The sequence below is a fragment of the Pimephales promelas genome, chromosome 17, assembly GCF_988280905.1.
Source record: "Pimephales promelas chromosome 17, fPimPro1.hap1.1, whole genome shotgun sequence".
In the NCBI taxonomy this organism is placed as follows: Eukaryota; Metazoa; Chordata; class Actinopteri; order Cypriniformes; family Leuciscidae; genus Pimephales; species Pimephales promelas.
This window is the reverse complement of record NC_142785.1, coordinates 33,124,784-33,144,730: the sequence shown is the minus strand read 5'-3', so window position 1 is coordinate 33,144,730 and position 19,947 is coordinate 33,124,784. Positions and strand designations below refer to the sequence as shown.

The following is a 19,947-nucleotide window of genomic DNA, read 5'->3' as shown; positions in this document are numbered from 1 at the left end:
TGACTGGTAACTTTTTAGGATACTATGACAAAGTTTATTCAAAGCTTTGAATATTATCCTTGACCTGAAGAATGAAAGATGTATCACACACTTGGGTATTTATGAGCAATATCACACTCATAGCCATGCGAAATTGGGCTGCTGCGTTCATTTGGAGTGAAAAGATTGTTTTATCTATAAACTTAAACACTAATTTCACATGTACTGTCTTTCAATAATTCAAGTACCGTTTTATAAATATGGCTGTTTTCAAGTCAAATTCAATACTTAAAGCATTTTAAGCACCTTAGCCCTGTAAATATGATATCTACTGTATATATTAGGGGTGGAACGGTACACAGAAGTCACGGTTCGGTACAATGGGGGGAAAACCAAAACAAAATGCAGAAGGCAAACAGTTTTTATTGCGCATGTCTCAGGCTGTACCACCTGTTTATTACTACATTTGATTAATTCATGTAATTAACGTATTACTATTGGAGCATTTTCTCTCTCTCTGTGTGTGTGTGTTTGCTAGATTAAAGGAAAATGTATTTTTTTAAGTTTTATTAAAGTAAAAGCATTGAAACAGTTTATTTGTAGTACATAGCCAAAAGTTTTATATAATTAGTTTTATTAATTAAATTAATAAAGACTTGAGATATGTTTGCTAATTGTACCTGAATGAATTGGTATATTTCAGATCAATATATTTGATTTCTTTCATTTTAATTAACACTTAACTATTCTCATCTGAAGTATAAATACTAATTACTTATTTAGTTTATTTCCGTATATAATACTAATACTACCATTAAAAAACACATTTGATTTTCTTTAATCAATGTAGAATGTGTAACTTAAAAATAAAAAACAGATTATTTATTTTTTTAATTATTAATTTACACGCAATTTTTATTTATTTTTATACCGTGTATTTGTCGTGTAAATCAATGCACTGAACCGTTTTGATTCAATACGAATACATGTACCATCCCATTCCTACTATATATATATATATATTTATATTTAGTTATATATTAGTTCCAGTACCTTTGGATCCACACAGGGCCATGATCAGCGGGCTGTTGCTTTTGTCCAGTTCCCTCAAACACGCACTGCCAGCGTGATCTCTGATGACTGACAGCTCCTTCAGGATTAACGCCTGGACACACACACACAGGTCACACAGAGGTAATCAGATCTAATGTGTGTGTGTGTGTGTGTGTGTGTTAGTCACCTCGAGTGTTTCCTCGGCGGTGCAGCCCGGCTGCTGCTGTAACCGGCCCGTCTTCAGGGCTTCGATATATTCGTCACATTTCTTATATCCACCGTCCAGCAGCTCCTGCTTGGCCTTCAGGAGTCCCTGCCCGGGCGTCACGTCTCCGATCCCGATGGAGAAGCCTCGATTCGCTTCGTTGAAATGATCATTTGTTATTAAATTAGGGGCCGCTAAGATGACACCGTTCTCTCTAAACACACACACACTGAAGACTCACAGAGGTAAACGGGAGCCAGACGGGCCAGGCGTGACATGGCATCCGCCGCCTCGTCTTGACCCCAGTCTCGCAACAAGATGTAGAAGATGTTGTTCTTGGATCCGGATCCCAGAGTTCCTTTATCCAGACTGCCACACATCAGCTCACTGTTCTGGATCACCACAACTGCACACACACACACACACACACACACACAGGTTACAACTCTGAACACTTTTAAAGTGCCCTTATATTAGAAGGGTTTCTTCTTTTGCAGGAAATCGTTTACATCTTTTCCCCAAACATCCAATTAATTGTAATCACGACATTTATCAAATTTAACAATCTTATTTTTTTGTTTTTGTTTTCAGAAATTCTGCTTAATTTCACCACATTTAGAATTAGGGCTGGGTAATAAATATCGATTTCTCGATATTAATCGATTTTCATTTTTATGAACCGATATCGATTCTTAAATCTCAAGAATCGATTAGTCATCCTGTTTCATTTGAATGAATGGGACATTGTATCGCGGCTGCGCGCATCCAAAATTGCAATAATCTTTGTCCTTTGTTACTATTGATATGAAACAAAGTCTCAATTTTCAAATTACGTCCATTTTCTTTAGAAATTCAAAAACATAAATATTGTTTTGTCGCTGTGGCGTGAGATCGCTCTGGAGAAGCAGCAGCGCTGATCTCTCTTCCGGCTTAATAATACCAGTCACAGCGCCAAATAAACATGAATGAGCATCTGAAAGTGTGTTAAAGATAGAGTACAACTTATCCAAATCCGGATCATGTCACATTGATTCGCTCAATCAGCGTTTCAACCGTGGAAAGACGTCAGTTAAACAGCTTGTAATCAATGTATCGTCATATTTACCTCAGAAAACCCACATAAACTCGTTAGTCAGCTAGAAAAAATAACTCTAGAGAGGAGCATTTTGCTAAATATATACACCATATTACATATGCATTATAATCTTAATGTTCTTCAATATTTAATGCAGATTTGAATAAACCTGGCAAGTTTTTATGACAGCCACCATTTAAATGTTTATATTTCATATAATCTTCTTATTATAAAAATAAATAAATAAAAGTGTAATTTAAGTGTTTGTATAGCTACAAAACAGTTCATTATTACCTTCATATTAGGCTAATGAAGTCTATAGGCTACAACTAGACTCCCATAGTTTACAGCATTAGTTAGAGATTTGATTTCCTTGAGAACATTTGCCATTTATTGGAACTGATATCCAAAATAATCAATATTGAATCGAAATCGAATTGTGAAATTTGTGTCAATACCCAGTCCTATTTAGAATAATTATTGGTTTAATTACATTTTACTAATAAAAATCATGTAGAATCAACTGAACTAATGCAACTTTTTTTGTTTTTACAGTAATAGTGTTCTATAAAATATTATTTTGCAGACATTCAGTGTTCTCCATCAACATTCCTCTGGATTACTGATTTTATACAAAGTTACTATCAAAAACAGTGGTATCCAAATTTCCAAAAACCAACAGATTAACCAATTTAATTAATATTTTAAAATATTAATCAGAAGTATACTTTTCTTCCTGTTCTCATTCTGGCATGTTCATTGTCAAAAAAGAAAAGGAAAATGACTCAATAATAATAAAAAAAATAAAAATACCACCTCACGTGGTATTTTCCTTTTCCTCACGGAGATAACCTTTGACCTTTTTAAAAATGGCAGATAGCAACGCGAGTTGTGAATGGTAAAAGTATATACTATTCATGATCTAGAAAATATACGCCATATTATTTACCGTTTGAGTTTTGATAAATCATCTTCTTGCAGTAGCAAATGACTTAAGCAATCTAAAACAGTTTTAGCTAAATAACAGGTCTGGATCTCCATCTTTTTACCACTTTACGACAACAAAAGCACTTGAACGCAACACACTGGTAAATAAATACCAGTTCACAAGTAGAAAATATCATCTTTGCCATAGCACATGAACGCTCCATTCATCCCTTTTATTTTTGGGGGGGCAATAAAACTGCAAAACAGAGGTGTACTGTAAAATAATAGTAAAGCGTCCATGTGTTTGAAGTGCGTGACTCACAGGAGTCGTTGAAACACAGATCCTCCCCTTTCCCGCAGTACTGTTTGCCTTTGGTGCGCAGGTTGGCCTTCACTGGACAGCTCTTACTGGGCTTGAGGATCAGACCGAAGATCTGCTTCCCAGTCCACAGCCGGATCGGCTGAAACACACAAGGTCAACTTCATTACACTCTCAAATAAATATATCACACAAACAAACTCATTACAAATGAAGTGCATGACCTTCAAAACATGTTTCTCATTTACCTTAAAAGTGAATTTTGCAATACACACGAGTACATTCTCGCAAACGCACAAGTAGTTACATTTCATTGTTATTTTTTAGGTTTGAAATCTATAAGGTTTATATTACACATAATTAATAGGGGGAAAGTGAAACAAGAATAGCTTGATGCGTTTTACACTAAATAGGAAAATATTATGGGTTAAAGAAAGTTAGAAAAAGTGAGATTTATTTGTCTATCAAACATACTGTAAAAAAAAGGTCCAAACGATGTCACTTCCGGTTTTGTAATATGGATATCAGAACTCTAATCTAATTAAACAGATCAAATAACTAACATTATACTCTGTGAGTAGGGATGGGTACCGAAACCCGGTATTAAACGGGCCCCGGTGCTGAATTTTGAAAGACCGCTGTATCGATAAGCTCGGACGTTATCGGTTCTGCTGTCGGTACTGGAGAAATTATTTATCATTCCTATAAAGACGTTATCTTTAACATGTTTATATCGCCAGCCTTTTCTATATATAAACTATATTTAATTAAACCTTTTGTCTGTGATGCAAATTTGAAATTAGCAGTTCAGCAGAGAAAGAGAGAGAGAAGAGAGAGAGCGATCTCTCACGCAAAGCCACAGCACGCGCAACACGACAGCCCTGCTTAATGAGTGACAATGAGGACAGAACTAAACATTCAACGTGGTTACACTTTAGATGTGGGATATTATTCTAATATATTTTGTATTTCGGCTTCCAAAGATTATAAAAAGAAGATATTTGAGATAAAACCGTTAAAAAACAAGACGCATGATCTGTCCAGCTTAACTTCCTTTACTTCACAGCACTGCGGAGCGCTGTCAGTTCTTCCTAAAACCCAAACGTAACCGTCAGCATGATCGGCGATTGTTGCAAAATGCTGTCTTCTACTGTTGCAAGATCAAAAAATGGCTATTAAAAACACAAAAACCTGCGCAAGAGCCTGTTCACAAGGCGATGCGCGCTCCGAAACGGACTGCAACGAGACAAGAAAAGTAGCCTATACTTTGGGCTTCGTGTGTCCTCCTTAACTATCAAATATACATACAAATATCAAAATGACCAGCTCTGAGATTCGCTTAAACACAGTTTATTCACTTAAACACAATTATGTCTTAAATGGACGTAAATAATAGGGAGAAATTGATGGTGCTTCAGTTACCGGTTACCGATTAGATTTGCTTTCGGTCTTAAAGGGGCAGCAGTCTAATAGCCTAAACCTGCTGACGATTCAGCCATTAATGCAAATCAAACAACAAAAGGCAGAGAAAATCACTCGCAGCTTTTGAATAAGTAACTTTAGATTAAATAAGCATTAATCTATCTATGATAAACTAGTGCTATTTTATATTTGATTACTAAATTAGGTTTCTTTTCAGACAGAAACAATTACCTGAAAAGATATGTTAGTACACCTTGCTGAAATTAAAGCACTTTTGTATATAATTTGTATCTTTGATTGATTTTATTCTTGTGTTTGTAGGCTACTTGTTTTTTTTCTTATGTGTCCTTTTTTATATAAAACAAAAAAGCCTGCACATTGCTGCATAACAAAAATATATTTTTCTTCGTTTTGCTTTTTCTATTTTACATTTCAAAATATAGAGTTTAATTATGTTCTTAATTCTTAAAAAAAAAAAAAACACCAAAAAGAACCGATAAGAATACCGTTAAAGTACCGGATCGATAAGCGGTATCGGTAAGAGTAGTAATACCGATAAAACCTTAACGATACCCATCCCTATCTGTGAGCAGTTATTACTCAAAGTAAAACGTATAATAAATCAAATAACGTCAAATAACACCCATTCAAAGACAAAAGCAATTGAAAAAAAAAGAAGTGTCTATTTAACCCTCAAGCTGTATTCACTTTATAGCCTTAATCCTGTAATTGTGGACAAATGTGGGCACAGAGGACTCTGGTGTGATCCTAATGTTGTATCACTGTCTTTGATAAAGTTTTGTCTATCCATTTATGGGGTTTTTTTTTTATTTTGGGGGTATTTTTGAATTTATTTACTTCAAAAAGTACCATATTTTCTATGTAAATCATGCTTATTCTTATGTTTGTTTTTTTTTAACTTCATTAAAATATCATTCCAATAAGTTCTTAGAGCTAAAACCTAAAGATGAAGTGACTTTGCTGTCAGCTGGTGTCTTTTTTTGTCTTATTTCAGAATGCTCTAAATTACAGTTTTCCCCATTCGTTTCATTTCTATGGGTGCCCATTTTTGACCCAAATACAAGATTAAGGAGTTTTTTTCACCCACTTAACATTGTAGAATTGAGTCAAAAAAATGTGTGTGTTCAGGAGGCAAACTTGGGAAAAGTAGCCAAGTCTTGTAACGCTCAGATCAAGGGAAGTATTTTTAAGAAATAAATCAAAACTATTTTTTTTAGGGTTAATAATGTGATCATTTCCCCCATTCGTGCCAGACCTTGAGGATCGCAGGATGAGGGAGGGAGATCCTGACTTTCTCGTCTTTTCCCACCAGGATGGAGGCGACGATCTGACAGGCTTTGGTCCGGTCGAAGAAAGTGTCTTTGAGCGTGAGCAGGTAAGCACCTGTCACATGATACAGAAACACACACGAACATCAGTGGTTTAAAAGCGCAGCGTGTAATATATAGGAGGATCTGTTGACAGAAACGCAATATCTTATAAATAAATACCTTTGTTTAAAATGGTGTATAAAGAGCTTACATAATGAACTGTTATGTTTTTATTAGCTTAGAATGAGCCGACGCACCGCGGTTCCCTTTACATCGAATTGTGTGACACCGTGCATTGTTCGAATAAAACACTGACACAATGATGAACAAGTAACAATAATATTCGCAATAACATCGTTTTACTGAATAATCAAGTAAACCTAATTTCTTAATTCATCTTGGTAAAGAAACCTCGTAGCTTAACTCTCTGCGGTTTAGACGACGACATCACTTCCTGTCGGCCACTGTAACTTAAGATGGGTGCAATTCACAACCTCACCACTAGATGTCGCTAAAAATTACACACTGCACCTTTAATATCAGCCACTATGCTCTATTTATAATTTGTTGTAGTTCCACTGTTGGACACTGGGTGGAGTGTGGGTTTAATAGGTATATAGGTAGTTAGAAAGCAAGTGAAGTCAGATGCAACTAATGTCAGGAGCGTATGTGGATGTTATGGCATCGGAACTGTGACAAATACATGCATTACTGGACTGGAAGCGTCTTGGTTGCATCTCACGCGTCAGAAATAATCCTACCACACCTCTAAGTGACAAGAAGGTCATTGTTGTCGCTACAAGTGGTTTAACACACTGTAAAAAACAATAAGTGAAATTTACTTAATTTTTTCAAGGCAAGTTTTTGCACTGATATTTTTTGAGTAAATTTCACACATATAATTAAGTAAACTATATTTAACTAAGTTAAGTGACAGTAACTTAAGAAATTAAGTATTTTTTATTTAGCTAATTAAAGATTTTAAAGAATTAAAGAACTTTTCTTAATACAACATTTCACTCAAACAATATAACATTGAATTAGACCACACTGTTTAAGCAATTAATACTTGCAGTGCGTCTCATCATGTCTTCACTTTTGATATAGCATGTGTGAATGCAGACCTCAATACTTGATAGACAATACACAATGAGAGTAACATTTGATAGATCGTTTTTGTGTTTGAATGTCCAAATGTCACAAAATGGCAAATTACTAATCCTAACAACAAAAGTAACGATAAAATAGTGTAAATACAGCTGGAAAACAGTGAAAAATCAACCCCATTAATTATTCATGGCCCAGTGCATGATGGGAACACCAGTATCAGAAAAGTTGAGTAATTTTACTTAATTTTAATGCTTTCATTTCTACACGATTGAATTGAGTTCTACTAAAAAATTTACTTATTTTTTTAAATTCTTGCCTGAACTAACCTTTTTCATGTAAATTACATTGTTTTTTTCTGTAGTATTTACTTCACCACAAAATCATTTTTATCAGTGCAGCGCCATCTTCAGGCGAGACATCAGATGCTGAAATCTGATTGGCTCAGGAGGGAAACGCACCTGTCAGAAAGTCCTGAATGGCTGCGATCAGCGGCTCACCGTTTCTGGGAGTGACCAGATTCGCCTTCGTCTGTGTGAGGAACACAGTTTCAGATGGTTTAATTTAGTCCCATGTCAGCATCCAAGGCTATTTTCATGTCCACTTAGTACTTAAAGCCACTTAATATAATGTACTTACATTGAAAAAGAAGTAAAATGTGCTTATTGTGTGTGGTATGAGTGGGTTGACGGCTGGGTTAAGGTGCAAGGGAAGGGTCAACAGTGTAGTGATTAACTCACGCAGGTATTTTTAAAATATAAAGTACAATGAAAAAAACATGTACGCAATACGTCTATTGTATCAAATTAGTAATTTCAATGCAAGTACATAGTAGTTAAAGCCAATTAATATAAAGTGGAACAAAAATACAAACACAATAAAAACCAAGATTAAATACAAGACATTTTTTAAATTAATATATGATTAAAAATTTTGAGGAATAATCTTACTAAATTAACATGAACTAAGAATTAACAACACTTATTTTTAATTTAATTTCACCATTTTACTAAGACTTCATTAAGTATTGTATTTGTTAACATTAGTTAATGCACGGTCAACTAACAATGAACAGCTGTATTTTTATTAACTAACATTAACAAAGATGAATAAATACTGTAGCTAATGCATTGCTCATTGTTAGTTTATGTTAGCTAACACATGAACTAATGAACCCGACTGTCTCACCCCCATGAGGACGAGCGCTTCGGCTTTGGCTTCTTCTGTCTGCGGAAGGTGGAGGTTCATCTCGTCTCCGTCGAAGTCAGCGTTGTACGGCGTGCACACACACTCGTTGAAGCGAAACGTCCGATGAGGTTTCACACGCGCCTGGAGAATTGACACAGATTTAATTTGATGTATATTTTTAATCCGCTGAATAAAAATCAATTATTTGTGTGTGTGTGCACTAGGGCTGAAAACCAACCAACCAACACAAGTTTCGAAAAGGAAAACAGGGAGTCGATTTTACCAGCCTTTGTAAAGGTGCCATGCGTAAGAATTGAGGTTAAAATATCAAAAGAATGAGAAGAAATAAGGTTGATGATGTCATTAAAAGAAATGACAAGTTACAGTTCTGCAGAGATATTAATTAGCATGCTAAATTACTAGCCCTGGCCCGGCAGGTGTCGTAATACCAGTTTCGGCCATGGGAGGCGGTGTGGAAAGTAAAGCCCACTACTACATTTCAGTTCAGGGACGAGTTCGAAAAATGATTGGTAACATTTACAAGCGCCAAAACGGTATTTTTGTTTGAATTGCATAATAAAATTGACAGAATCTGACAGCGTTTACTTTTTATCCACATATTCATACGTTTTTAAACAATGACTTTATTTGTGGGGGGAAAAAAACACTGTAAAAGGATTGCAGATTCAAGAAGTTGCCATCTAAATTATAGGGCCTAAGCATGTTTATTTTAAAGATTTTTTTAATATAAATGTATTAAATGCATCTAATTTGTTAAATATTGACTTAAATATATATATATATATATATATATATTAGGGCTGTGCAAAAATTAATCGCGATTAATCGCATCCAAAATAAAAGTCTGTGTTTACATAATATATATGTGTGTGCTGTGTATAATTATTTTGTATATGAAGAGTTCAGATGCAAGTGCCATTTGAAATTTTCTTCTAGATTGATCATTTTTATCAAGCTTGTATATTTAAGTTCAGTGATTTCACTTAAATGGCAATGATAATTACCTATTAATTGTTATTTAAGTGAAATTACTGAACTTAAATATACAAGTTTGATAAAAAATCATCATTAAAGAAGAAAATTTCAAATGGCATTTAGAGGCTTTTGCATCTGAACTCTTCATATATAAATACCTATGCATGCATATATATATTTAAGAATTATTTGCGCTTAAATTCTGTATATATATAAATACATAATCTATATTATATAAATATAAATATTTTACATATGAATAACACATTTTCTTCAATATATACATGCATGTGTGTGTATTTATATATACAAAATAATTATATACAGCACATACAAATATATTATGTAAACACAGACTTTTATTTTGGATGCGATTAATCGCAATTAATTTTTGCACAGCCCTAATATATATATATATATATATATGAAATATAAATATCGGCTTTATATTGGCCACCCTGCTCTCTCAGATATCGATGACCATTCATTAAAATGAAGATCAATCAAATCCGATTCATTGATTGTGTCACTTTCTTCGAGTCATTTTTAAAATGTTGATTTGCGTCCACATTAAACGCCCCCGCAGATTTACACTGCAGTAAATGAGGAATAATAACTCACGATATGAGCCATGATGCTGAGCTTATGCAGAGAAGGCTGCCGGTTAAACAGCACGATGTCGCCATCAATCATGTGTCTCTCGACCACGTCCCCGTACTTCAGCTCTTGAGCCATCTTCTCTCGATTACCGTACTTCAGAAACCTGGGGCAAACACACTCAGAAGATGAAGGAATACACTTCTATGGCTCTCTATGAAGCTTTAAAGATCAAACTCAGGAGAGGACATCGTAACAGTATATGTATGATATAATCAAGAACGCATCGCTTTATGTTTTGTAATAAAGTCAAACTCGAGGAAAGATAATTCATTTGTGGATGATTTTTGAGCACAGAGGAAAAGAGGAGGACGGAGAACTGTATTTGACCTCTTCATCTGCATGTGTCTCTGTTGGATGAAATTTGCTCCTGGGTGAACTTCAGGACCGTTGCGCACTAGCTTCCTCAACATCTCAATGTTGGCTTTATTCACCTAAAAGAAAAAACACACCAAAGTCTTTGCATTACACAATTTATAACCAAAGACATTCTCAAAAACACGGTTTCTGACGTCACAAAGGTCAGTGAGTGGAGGCGGGGCTCATTTGCATATTCATAGAACCGCGCATACTAAATGAAGCATGGGTGTCGAGTTGCATTCAAGATATTTTAAGGCATTAAGAATTTGCAAGAAGGAAAAAACTAGGGATGCACCGAATATTCGGCCGCCGAAAATTTTCGGCCGAAAATGGCCCAAAAGTGCATTTTCGGTTTTCGGCCGAAAGACTTTTATCACCGAAACAATACGGCCGAAATGTTGTGATGACGCAAACAGAAACCGCGACCTGCACGCGTGCTTGTCTGAAGCAACATGTCTGCGGTGCGGACGCATTTCAGTGTATCTAAACCCGCGAGGAGACGGAAGCCTTGTTTATCCACCTATATCTGCTCTAAACAACGCGCGCCGCCATGACGACGATTCCGGTTGCGAGCGGATCAAGAGCGGTGCGCGCGCTGTCTGTGGAGACTCGCGCTGAGGAGGCAGGCGAAAGTAAACAAGGCAGCGCGAGTCTCCACAGAGAGCGCGCGCACCGCTCCAAACGGTCGAGGCGTTTATACTTGACGCGCTCTCCGTTTTACTATTCCTTAAAACGACAGGGGACGACTCAAGTAACTGTCCTCTAACCATCAGGAATCGGTGAGAAGAAGAAAGATAAACGCATGACAATGCTTATTTTTTTAGTAGGCTATTCCACCACCAATACAAAAATAATCATGTAAAACCCAGTAAACCCTGAGATTATTACTTGTGACATTACAAAAAATATGTATATGGGATTGGGAACTATGTATGTATGTATGGAACTAAATTAATGCTCTCTTAAATATTTAAATGCATTCACTAAACATGTTTCATTAAGTTTCATGTACATTTGTATTAAACATGGACCATTGTTCATTTAAAAAGGCTTTTTATGTTATTGTATGCCAAATTTTTAAAATGTAACTAATTTAGACATGCAAACTGGGTGCTACTGATGAGAAGTTTGCGCTTGGCTTTGTTTTTGAGAGAACGTTTCATTTTAAAACCTTTCTGCAGGCCAGTAGATTATTATTTAGTGTATGAGTGGGGTCAAGTTAAACATTTTAGTTTGAATTTTATTTTATACTGTGCATTGTGCTAAATAAATATTTGCATAATTTGTAATTGATTTATTCTTTGAAAATGTGATATTAATATGCAATTGCAATGCCTTGATTTTAGTAAAGTTTGTACACAGTCATAGCCATAAATACAATGATACTAATAATTCTTTCGGTGTTTCGGTTTTCGGCTTTGGTTTCCTCTTTTTCGGTTTTCGGTTTCGGTCAAGAATTTTCATTTCGGTGCATCCCTAGAAAAAACGTTTAAATATGTAATTTTGGTGTTCAAATATGAGTTTTAAGGTCTTTTTTTAAATTGCAACTATTTGTTTAAACTGTTTAATGGCTGTTTAATTTTGCACTGAATCATAAATGCAGAAATTTTCAGAAAAAAAATTAAACATTTAATAGTGCCACATAATAAATAAATAACTGCTTCTTGACTAACAAAAATGTAATTAAATCCAGAATTAAATCCTATAAAAAATCCTATTTAGTTAACTATTTCACCAACTAATTGACTAGTAACAAGGAGTAGTTGTTCTGCCCCGCAGCAGTAACTAGGGCTGTCAAACGATTAATCGCATCCAAAATAAAAGTCTGTTTACATAATATATGTGGGTGCACTGTGTATAATTATTTTGTGTGTGTGTATATATATATATATATATATATATATATAAATAGACACACATGCATGTATATTTAAGAAAAAAATATTATTTATATAAAAAAAATTATATTTATATATAATATAAATGATAATATATACAGTATATACATGAAAATATTTCTTAAATATTTACATGAAAATATTTCTTAAATATATACAAGCATGTGTGTGTATTTATATATATATAAAATAATTATACACACTACACACATATATATATTATGCAAACACAGACTTTTATTTTGGATGCGATTAATCGTTTGACAGCCCTAGCAGTAACTGCTCTCACCTTCTCCGGGTAGGTGAGGATTTTGGCGACGTGAACCGGTACAGCGACCTCATCAATCCTCAGGTTCGGGTCGGGAGAGATGACCGTTCTGCCGGAGAAATCCACTCTCTTTCCAGACAGGTTACCACGAAACCGCCCTGGAAATAGCAAAACCAATGTCAGAGCGACACTGAGGCCTTGTCCAAACACACACACACACACACTTGGGCTCTCGGCCACACGACGAAGTGAGTAATCTCCAATACAGTGTATCCCATCATGCATTAGGGATGGCTCGATACCACAATTTTGGCTTCGGTACGATACCAGAACATAATACCTCGGTATCGATACTAAATTGATTAAAAAAAAAAGTCTAAATTTAAGTGAATTGAAACAATTTTATTAAACACTGCTTCAAACTGTCCACTATGTGCTAAGAAAAGTATCAAAAAAGACAAAAGCGTATCAATGTAAAAAAAAGATTTTTTCAAAAAATCAAAGATTTTGAAAAAAAAAACTGAAATTATACAATTAAAATAGGTTCATTTTCTATAATAGATTAACATATAATAATAATAATAATAATAATCAAATAACATGTAAACCAGCTGCCATGCATCAACATTTATACATCTTGGTTTGGTTACTGTTTGGGGTCATATTATGCATATAATACATTGCATAAATGTTAAGATGCATTAGTATATAACATTTTTAGGTCATTTTATTACTGATCTAGTTCTAGATTAATAAACGCTATATTGTTAGGCCAGGGTACCAAAGGAATGTTGAAAAATGTAGCTTAATTGCAATCTCTCTCTGCCACAGTGGCAGTAATATGCCATGCGTTTTACCATCACTTGTATTCTTAATTTATTTGAATTAAATTAATATGTTCGTTTGTTTGAAAGGGCAAAAATTACGAGGCGTAAACTGAATTGGTCAGAATCAAATCAAGATTTGAGCTTTAATAAAACACATTTTTGGTTAAAAAGGCCGTTAACCCTTATGCTGCATTAGGGACATTTTTGGTCTTTTGCAGTTTAATTTCTTTGACCATTTTGGCTGTTTTAATGCAAATGGTATGAAATTTGGCAAAATTGTGACTTTTTGGATACATGTAAAAAATGTGATCCCATTTTGCAAAATATGTATAACACACACTGTGTAGATCAAATAGTAACACTCAACACCATAAAGACCAAAAATGGCCCATTGAAACCCATTAAAACTGAGGCTGTCAGTAATACATGAAACATGATTTTTGCACAAACATCCTTTCATTTTGAAGCAAAAGCATTATATTTGCATTATATAGTGTATTCCACCAGATGACGTCACTACATATTTATTCCCTATGGGTGGAAATGCACCTTATTTTAGGCAATAGGCAATGTTTAATAGGTGGCCATTTTTGGTCTCTAACGCGCTAAGTGGGATTTTTTGCAAAGTGGGACTGTGATAATCCAAATCTAAAGTTTTCTCTTTGCATTTAGTTTATTGAAAATAATTGAATTTTTGTGTTTTTTCCTCTTATACAAATCGATGGTTTCGCAAACAAAACTGGTAATTAAAGGGTTAAAATCCTGAAATTGAATACATTTTTGGTAGTTATGATGAGGACTGATGCTGGTTAAAAGATTTAACTTGGTAAAAGTGGAAAATAATAATAATATATAATATTTTAGGCAATGTTTAATATGTGGCCATTTTTGGTCCTTAATGCACTCAACGGTGTTAAAAATCTAATGCAGCACAAGGGTTAAAATCGATTCCCTGTTTTCGTTTTCGAAACTCGTGTTGATTGGTCCAACCGATTATTCAAACGATTTTCGAACGAAAAGTGAAAGCCCTACAATCGAGAAATCAAAACGCTTACGTGAACACTCGGGCCAAATAGAGGATTTACGTCATGCAAGTAGACAAGCGGTCAAAGACAAGGCCAAATATAACACCAGCATTTCCACAGACTCATGGGAAAGGCTGGCGTTCAGTGAGCTCTCAGCGGGCCGTACCCTGTTTTCCCTTGAGTCTTTGCACAAAGCCACGGGTCCATTTCTTGGGTGCCATGTTGAGCGGGATCCCCGAAAGCTCACTGTTGATGTACAAAGCGCACTGGAGCTGCAGAAAGTCCCAGTCCTCCATGATCATCTGGGTTTTGGCTCCTGACATGCGGTGCTGTGGGTGAACAACTACAATTAGACATCAATAGCCGATTATTCAGAATGATATCGGAAAAAAACTTTCCTAAATAATGCTGAAACTATACAGGGAACCGCTCATTTGGTACACGATAATATTAAAGGTTGAAATCAACAACAGATCTACTGTATTCAACTGCTATTCATTTCCAGATTCAATATTTCAATTCAATACCAATTTAATATTTCTTTTAGAGGTCCTAAGCTTTGGAGTGAGTTAAGTCCATCGTTGCAATCAATGTCCTCTTATTCAGCTTTTACAAAGCATTTGAAGAGTTTACGATCGCTAGCTTGATGCCTTTTTATGTTGTAGTTTTTTATTTATTTTATTATTATTATAATTTTTTCCTCTCTTTTCTTTTCTAAGCACATTTGTTTGTATTGAATTGCTTTCTATCATTTGTTGTTTATTTTTATTTTTCATCTTTTGTTTTGTGTGTTTTGTTTTTTGTTGTTGTTCTTCTTTTTTTTTCTTCTGTGATGCTTAGTCTGCATATCTCGTGAGTTAATAGGAATAGGAGTGGAACTCTGTACAAGCCTAGTCTGGCTTCGTTCCCTCCTAGCATTGTTCTGTACTTGTACTAAACGTGCTAAACAAATAAACCTAAACCTAAATATTTACACTCAAATAAAAGCGGAAATGTTTGTATTGCTACAACTATTGAACTTACGGTAGCTAATTTATTCATTCATACATATATAATTAACATTAAAAAAAATAAAATAAAAAAAACATATATAATTAACAGTAAATAATAGGGCTGGGTAATAAATATCGATTTCTCGATACTAATCGATTCTCATTTTTATGAACCGATATCGATTCTTAAATCTCAAGAATCGATTGGAATAAACTTCCAATTTCAATTCGCTTTTTCAAGTCATTACGCTCAACATCTTCAGAATACATGCAATTGCTTTTGATTAGCATTATTTTATTTTATTATTTATTTCTCACTGTAACTTATTTTTTTGGTATGATATACATATATATTTTTTGTCTGTATATGAGTTTACTTGTGTTTTGATGTTGTCTTGGTACAAATGATATGGTTTACTCTGTTTAGGGAGGAGTGTGTATGAATGAATGACTTGTTTGGTTTTGGCTTATATATTTAGCTATATAGTACAACTGTAAAGCATGTTTTTTTTTTTTTTGTGTATTTGTTTTTTTTGGTTTTGGTTTTTGCTATATGTTATGTTAAATTCCAGCTGCTGTAAGGTCAATTTTTTATTTGAATCTAGAATCGAGGACCCCCTGGAAAACGAGATGGCTCATCTCAAGGGGCTATTCCTCTTTAATAAAAATGTCAAATATAAGTACTTACACATCAATGCCATTCACCTTTCATTACCCTCTGATTTCAGGGAAAAGTTATGGGTAGGGTAAGGTTTAGGGGTAGGGAATGTTGATCCAGGAACACGTCTTACCCTGTACAATACTGAATAATGCATCGGTTTGATCCAATCTAATAATCGCTGGATGGTTTTTCCTGCGTACCTTCTTGATGACGTCGTTGAGGAAGATGATTTCGGTTAACTTCATGGTCAGATCGTCTTCATTGGTGCCGGATTTGAGGTCGCTGACGACGGAGGGCCGGATGCACAGGGGAGGAACTAACAGGCGCGTCAGGATCAGGTCCGCGGGTTTCCCGGATTCGGGATTCATCAGCAGAAGAGGAATGTCCTCGTTTGGAATCCTCCGGAAAAGATTCAACACAACCAGAGGATTGAGGTTTTCCTGGAAGAGGAAATATAAAACTGATCACAAAACTCACAGATCGGATCATTTTTTTCGTATCTTTAAAGAAAAAAGTAATTTATAAATTATATATATATATATATATATATATATATATATATATATATTGGGGGAAGTTAATGTAACTTTACTTTTCATTTATTACTTAACGCTCACTTCAAGTGCTTGAGAACAACTACTAACCTAACTGATGAAGTTCAATTTCAACTTTTATTTATTTACAAAGCACATTTAATAGCAATGTTGTTGCCCAAAGTGCTTCACAGTTAGCTCAAAACAGTAAGACATTCATCAATAAAAGCATGTATGAAAATAGACCATACACTCTTAGACATACTATATTTATTTTAATAAATAAATTTTAATAAACTTTATTTTAATAAAGTTCAAACATTATTAAAAACAAGTGAACAGTCAGTAATTAAATAAGAACAAATACTAGGGCTGGGTATCGAGATAAATTTCACAATTCCATTCGATTTCGATTCACAAGCTTGCAATTCGATTCGAATTCGATTCAATATTGATTATTTTGGATATCAGTTACAATAAATGGCAGTAAACTAATGCTGTAAACTATGGAAGTCTAGTTGTAGCCTATAGGCTTCATTAGCCTAATATGAAGGTAATAATGAACTGTTTTGTAGCTATACAAACACTTAAATTACACTTTTATTTATTTTTATAATAGGAAGATTATATGAAATATAAACATTTAAATGGTGGCTGTCATAAAAACTTGCCAGATTTATTCAAATCTGCATTAAATATTGAAGAACATTAAGATTATAATGCATATGTAATATGGTGTATATATTTAGCCAAATGCTCCTCTCTAGAGTTATTTTTTCTAGCTGACTAACGAGTTTATGTGGGTTTTCTGAGGTAAATATGACGATGACATTGATTACAAGCTGTTTAACTGACGTCTTTCCTCGGTTGAAACGCTGATTGAGCGAATCAATGTGACATGATCCGGATTTGGATAAGTTGTACTGTATCTTTAACACACTTTCAGATGCTCATTCATGTTTATTTGGTGCTGTGACTCGTATTATTAAGCCGGAAGAGAGATCAGCGCTGCTGCTTCTCCAGAGCGATCTCACGCCACAGCGACAAAACACTATTTATGTTTTTGAATTTCTAAAGAAAATGGACGTAATTTGAAAATTGAGACTTTGTTTCATATCAATAGTAACAAAGGACAAAGATTACTGAGATTTTTTGGATGCGCGCAGCCGCGAGACAATGTCCCATTCATTCAAATGAAACAGGATGACTAATCGATTCTTGAGATTTAAGAATCGATATCGGTTCATAAAAATGAGAATCGATTAATATCGAGAAATCGATATTTATTACCCAGCCCTATAAAATACACAAACTACAAGCAGAGATGAATACTAAATAACAAAGTTACAAAGTCTAACAGTAGCATTTAGGTAAAGAATTTAATAATTAGGCCTAAATGTAAAATAACACTATTTGTTCAATGTAGACATTTTGTTAAAGCTGTATTTTGTTGTTTTATTAACATTATTGACACGGACGACAGCAGGGATATTAGGCTGCTGTCACTTTAAGACCGAATAAACTGCCGCACACTTTCTCAGCTGTTCACTTATAACATAACCAAGCCGAGACGGGCATTTAGAGATGTTTTTGTGTGGATGTGTCCGTTCAATTGGAAGTAAACGCGAAATGAGAATCAATTCGGTGTTCAAGCGCTGTCTGATACGGATCATGGATCAATCCAACTTTTATTTCTATCAGATAAAACAACCGCACAGGACACCCCGACAAAACAACACTATCCCTGTCTCCTGATTGGTGGATATTAACCTGTGCTCTGGCCAGCAGTGACTCCACTTCTTTGTTGTGTTCAATGGCGACATCAAACGACTGGAGGAAATCAGACACCATGGGATCGATGACTTTCTTGGTGGTCTTGTACTTCTCATGAATGATCTTCAGCAAGCCGCATTTCTTCACGGGGCCTGGAGAGACATGAGCAAAGTTTCACAGGGGTGGGAATCGGAAATCCAATCCAATACTTGAGGTCGGGAAATCAGATACTTGTTATACAATTTTAATTTCGATTCCTCTTGTGCGTTTCAGAGTTATTTTACATTTTATTAGTTTCTATACATGAAAATCTTAAAACACTGTTTATCGTTGTTCAGTTGCTATTGTTCTTTATTACTTACAGAGTGTTTTACTTGTCTATATAAATACTTGAAATTTACATTTTTTCTATGGTATTTGTAAACCACAGGCAAACGTTCCTTGTATAAATGTTCTCTAGCCTGTTGAATTCGGTTCAGGATATTCAGCTATGATTAAGAAGACTAAATGTGAATGATATCTGGGCCATTCCACCGAATGGGTGACATTTGCTTGTTGTAAATCTTCAAAAATAAACTTTATTTTTGATCTTTTTCAACATTGAATCTAATACTAGACATATATAACTATTCAAAATGTGTATTGGTCAATCTCAGGCAACTTTATTTATTTTTTTACAAGGTTTAAGCAGAAGATTTCCTCAATCCTGTTCCCGAAAATCATGCGTCATTTAAAAAGCAAGTTTAGAAGCATGTCCATTAATCCCACAAGAAGGTGTTTATTTTAAAGAAATTGTTGGTTATATGTTCAAAAAATTTAATCACTATTAAAGCAAGGTGTATTTTGATAAAATTAAAAAAAACTAAACACAAAGCCATTTTTTTTTATTTTAAAGATGACCGAAACCTCAAGCTTATAATTTTTTTTTAGAATTAATTCATTAAATAATTGTATAAATTATGGGCCAAATAAAACTGATAAAAATAGTGGTTAAATTTAATTTTTTTAGAAAAAGAAAAAATTTGTAACAGGAGTGCAAGTAACAGTATTGAGTTTTTAAGCAAAAAGTTACCAAATATATGACATATTGATGCTAATAGCGTGAGGACACTGAGCCATTTATAGTGCCTTACCAAAAATTAGTATTTTTAAAATAAACAAATTAAATCTAAGAAAACGTTTAGGTAACAACAGGACTGTATGTTGAGATTGACCTTCTCATTCATAGTTACAATTTCATCAAATATACAGAAATGAAAATGAGACTTTCAGATTCACAAATTTTCAAGGATTTCAAGGACCGGTGTGAAGAACCGAATCAAAATTAGGAATCAATAAGAATCGAAATCAA

General features: G+C 34.4%; 1 protein-coding gene across 1 annotated transcript in view; it reads right to left on the bottom strand.

The window, feature by feature from the left end:
• Nucleotides 1-19,947, bottom strand: part of polr3a (polymerase (RNA) III (DNA directed) polypeptide A) — a 44,052-nt gene that overhangs the window by 22,011 nt on the left and 2,094 nt on the right. The window contains exons 5-17 of the mRNA XM_039650698.2: nt 18,594-18,748; nt 16,491-16,730; nt 14,804-14,966; nt 12,807-12,943; nt 10,590-10,693; nt 10,224-10,365; nt 8,607-8,747; nt 7,880-7,949; nt 6,257-6,384; nt 3,562-3,700; nt 1,479-1,643; nt 1,220-1,392; nt 1,033-1,144 (exon numbers count right to left, since the gene is read on the bottom strand). Of these exons, the coding sequence (XP_039506632.2) occupies nt 1,033-1,144; nt 1,220-1,392; nt 1,479-1,643; nt 3,562-3,700; nt 6,257-6,384; nt 7,880-7,949; nt 8,607-8,747; nt 10,224-10,365; nt 10,590-10,693; nt 12,807-12,943; nt 14,804-14,966; nt 16,491-16,730; nt 18,594-18,748 (1,869 nt within the window). The remainder of the gene's footprint in view (nt 1-1,032; nt 1,145-1,219; nt 1,393-1,478; nt 1,644-3,561; nt 3,701-6,256; nt 6,385-7,879; nt 7,950-8,606; nt 8,748-10,223; nt 10,366-10,589; nt 10,694-12,806; nt 12,944-14,803; nt 14,967-16,490; nt 16,731-18,593; nt 18,749-19,947) is intronic.